This window comes from Dipodomys ordii, unplaced genomic scaffold (assembly GCF_000151885.1).
Source record: "Dipodomys ordii isolate 6190 unplaced genomic scaffold, Dord_2.0 Scaffold77, whole genome shotgun sequence".
Classification (NCBI taxonomy): domain Eukaryota; kingdom Metazoa; phylum Chordata; class Mammalia; order Rodentia; family Heteromyidae; genus Dipodomys; species Dipodomys ordii.
Genome location: NW_012267293.1, coordinates 1,700,988 through 1,704,867, shown reverse-complemented (window position 1 = coordinate 1,704,867; position 3,880 = coordinate 1,700,988). Strand labels below are relative to the sequence as shown.

General features: G+C 61.6%; 1 protein-coding gene across 1 annotated transcript in view; it reads right to left on the bottom strand.

Annotated features, from left to right (window-relative positions):
- The window catches only part of Rps6ka2 (ribosomal protein S6 kinase, 90kDa, polypeptide 2), a 176,983-nt gene that overhangs the window by 24,337 nt on the left and 148,766 nt on the right, over positions 1 to 3,880 (bottom strand). Inside the window, exons 14-15 of the mRNA XM_013024519.1 lie at positions 3,243 to 3,307; positions 918 to 1,020 (exon numbers count right to left, since the gene is read on the bottom strand). Of these exons, the coding sequence (XP_012879973.1) occupies positions 918 to 1,020; positions 3,243 to 3,307 (168 nt within the window). The remainder of the gene's footprint in view (positions 1 to 917; positions 1,021 to 3,242; positions 3,308 to 3,880) is intronic.

The following is a 3,880-nucleotide window of genomic DNA, read 5'->3' as shown; positions in this document are numbered from 1 at the left end:
CCTACTGGGCACACCAGCCCACACACACCTGCCCACACACACCTGCCCTGCTGGGCACACCTGTCCACACACACCTGCCCACACACACCTGCCCTGCTGGGCACACCTGCCCACACACAGTCCACACACACCTGCCCTGCTGGGCACACCAGCCCACACACACCTGCCTGCACACACCTGTTTGCACAAACCTGCCCACACATACCTGCTCACACACACCTGCCCTCACACACCTGCTCACACACACCTGCCTGCACACACCTGCCCACACACACCTGCCTGCACAAACCTGCGCACACAACCTGCCCACACACACCTGCTCGCACACACCTGCCCTCACACACCTGCTCACACACACCTGCCTGCGCACACCTGCCCACACACACCTGCCTGCACAAACCTGCGCACACAACCTGCCCACACACACCTGCTCGCACACACCTGCCCACACACACCTGCTTGCACACACCTGCCCTGCCAGGCACACCTGCCTGGGCACACCTGCCCCCACACACCTGCCCTGCTGGGCATACCTGTCCACACACACCTGCCCACACACACCTGCCCTACTGGGCACACCTGTCCACACACACCTGCCCACACACACCTGCCCACACACACCTGCCCTGTTAGGCACACCTGCCCACACACACCTGTCCACACACACCTGCCCACACAAACCTTTCCGCACACACCTGCCCACACACACCTGCCCACACAAACCTTCCTGCACACACCTGCCCACACACACCTGCCCCCACACACCTGCACACACATACCTGCCCTGCCGGGCACACCTGCCCCGTATACACCTGCCCGCATACACCTGCCCACACACACCTGCCCCGTACACTCCTGCTCGCACACACCTGCCCTGCCAGGCACACCTGCCCCGTACACACCTGCCCCGTACACACCTGTGGGGGTCCTGGCGGTGAACTCGGGGTCGAAGTGGAAGGTGTCCTCGGGCCTGCCCACCGCCGGCTTGAAGGGAGGCTTGATTTCCTTCCGGTACAGCTTCTGCAGGGAGAGCAAGACAGGTGTGATGGGCCGCCAGCCGCCTGGGGGCCGGGACCACGATGCAGAATGGGGTTGGGCTCTCCCCCAGGGAGCAACTCCACCTCGGCACCCCGGTGTGTGAGGACGGCATGTCAGTGCCATCCACCCGCTCCGGGGCCGTCAGGGGACAGCGCAAGCAGCAGAGAGCATGCCGTCGAGCACAAATACAGAAACGCTACAGTGCACGGGCAGGGTGTGCCATGCGCTAAGTGGTTTTCATTTCAGGACAACAGCTTCAGCTTCTCCTGGGCTCTGAGATTTTCTTTCTCTCCTCCCTCCCCTCCTCCCTCTCTTTCTTTCTTTCTTTCTTTCTCTCTCTCTTTCTCTCCTTCCTTCCTTCCTTCTTCTCTCTCTCCCTCTCTCTCTCCCTTCCTTCCTTCCTTTCTGCCAGTCCTGGGGCTTGAATGCAGAGCCTGGCGGCGGTCCCTCAGCTCTTCAGCTCAAGGCAAGCGTTTTACCACTAGAGCCACAGAGCCACTTCTGGTCTTCTGGCAGTTAATTGGAGGCTCATGGACATTCCTGCCAGAACTGGCTTTGAACCGTGATCCTCAGATCTCAGCCTCCTGAGCAGCTGGGATTACAAGCGTGAGCCACCAGTGCTCAGCTGGCTGAAAGACTTTTGTCTCTAGGAAAACCCCTAGAAGTTGTCCTGACAGTCCCCTGGGCTGGTGACTTCAGGGCTGCCACCTTGGAGCCTGCCTTCAGCTGGCAGGGACACTGAAAGGAAGGTGCAGGGCGACACTGCAGACAAGTCAATGCTATCATTGGTATCTGGAACATCGGAAAGTCTCGGTAACGGCGCATGCTAAGCAGTTCTGTGGCAGTCCTGGCCTGGGATGGAGCCCTGCCCACTGCCCCACCTGAGGTGGTTATTTTCTGCCTATTCAAGTGCCATTTTGCCCAGACCCAGCGCGTCCTGGACACCTCCCTGATGCTCTGTCCAGGCGAGTGGCCAGCATTTCCAATGAAGTGACACCGAGTGGTGGGTCACACTTCTGCCCTCCCCCCACCCCACCCCCACCGCAGGCTCCACTGGTCAAAGCTCCAGATGGGCCCTGCCAGCCTCCAGCCTCTGCTGCCGAGCAAGGAAGGGACCAGAAGAGCCTCACCCCAACCAGGCCAGACCGAAACAAGTGCCCAGAGAAACAAGGACCCCCACCTTATTGGGGCTTGACTGCTTTCCAAGGATGGAGAGATCCCGAGCAGAAACCCAACGACTATCTTCATGAAAGGGACCTTGCGGTAGCCACCCCCACAGAGACCGGGAGACCCGCCTCTGCCCGCGGCCGAGAAGCCGGCCCAGACCTGACCTGTGGACCTGTTCTACCACAAGACATCTTTGGGGAATGGGGCAGGGCTTAGAGACTGGGCAGGGTCAGGAGGCCAGAGGGCAGATCTCCCAGTGGGTCCTCAGCCGCCCTGGGTCCGGCCTTGCTCCGCACCTGGCTCTATCCCTAGTCTTGTGATGGGAGGCGTCCTTTAGGCAGGACACAGGGGCCCTGTCTGAGAAATGCCCCTCTGTGCACCGACGGGGGCAGGAGATGGTGGCCACGGGTGCCTGCTGCGGAGGCCGAGCAGCGGTGTGGTGGCTTTACATGTGTGTGCATGTGTGCATGCATGTGCACGTGCGTGTGCATGTGTGTGTGTGCGTGTGTAGCCAAGGCTGCGGTTCCAGCCTGGGGGCTGGGTTCCCTGAGGTGAGGCCGGGGGGCAGAGAGGAGCAGCGGGGCAGGAGAGGGATAAGCACCCTGTGACTGTGCACTCAGGTGAGCACTGGACCAGGAGCCCCATCATCATTGTTAAAAATCTGAGATTAACGTACAAGTGCAGAAAAAGTAACCCCCAAGTGTGTGTCAGGGTGGACCTAAAAGGAAGGGCTCAGGTGGGGCGATGGGGGAGGCTCCTCGCTCCCGATTTTGGAGCCTGGGAGTTCCGGAGGTCTCTCTGCCCTTGGCGCCCAGCCGCTGGCAGTGTCTCCTTCGGAACAGAGCGGGGCCTGTGTACCTGAGACCTTGGGAGTGGTGCTGGGGCACGCGCCCGCCCTCCCCAGCGGGCAGGGCACCGGCAACCAGGCCGTGCCTCTCAGAGCCCGCTCACGCGCCTGCGGCCTCCTGCCTCCCAGTCTGGACCGGAGGGCTCTGCGCGCCGAGGTCTGCCTCCCCCAGGGACCCAGTGTGACTTACATTCCAGTCTATGGTGACAAAGAAAGGATGGCGCTTGGTCTCCTCCACTCCGTCCACACCAGCACCTGCAAAAGAGCAGAGATGGTGCTCAGAACAGACCCCAGGCTGAGGGCTCGACCTTCTGAATACAGAGGCCTGGGAAGGAGCCCAGAGCTGCAGCCTCCTCCTGCCCACAGGGACTGACACCAACTCACCTATGGCTGGACTTGGGCCAGGGGCCCCATCCAACCTGGGGTGGCCTGGGGCAGGGTGTGGGTCAGGGGTGTGGGCCAGGGGTGTGGGCCATCAGTTCTACAGAGACTCCTGGCATTGACTTGAAGCTGCCAGCTTGAGGGACAGGCTGATCACACGGAAGAATCAGGGCTCAGAACACAGAAACTGGGATGGGCATCAGGACAGGGCCACAGAGGCCAGGACGGCTCACACCAGGGGCCAGGACGGCTCACACCAGGGGCCAGGACGGCTCACACCAGGGGCCAGGACGGCTCATACCAGGGGCCAGGATGGCTCACACCAGGGGCCAGGACGGCTCACACCAGGGGACAGGATGGCTCACACCAGAGGCCAGGATGGCTTACACTAGGGGCCAGGATGGCTCATACCAGAGGCCAGATGGCTCACACCAGGGGCCAGGATGG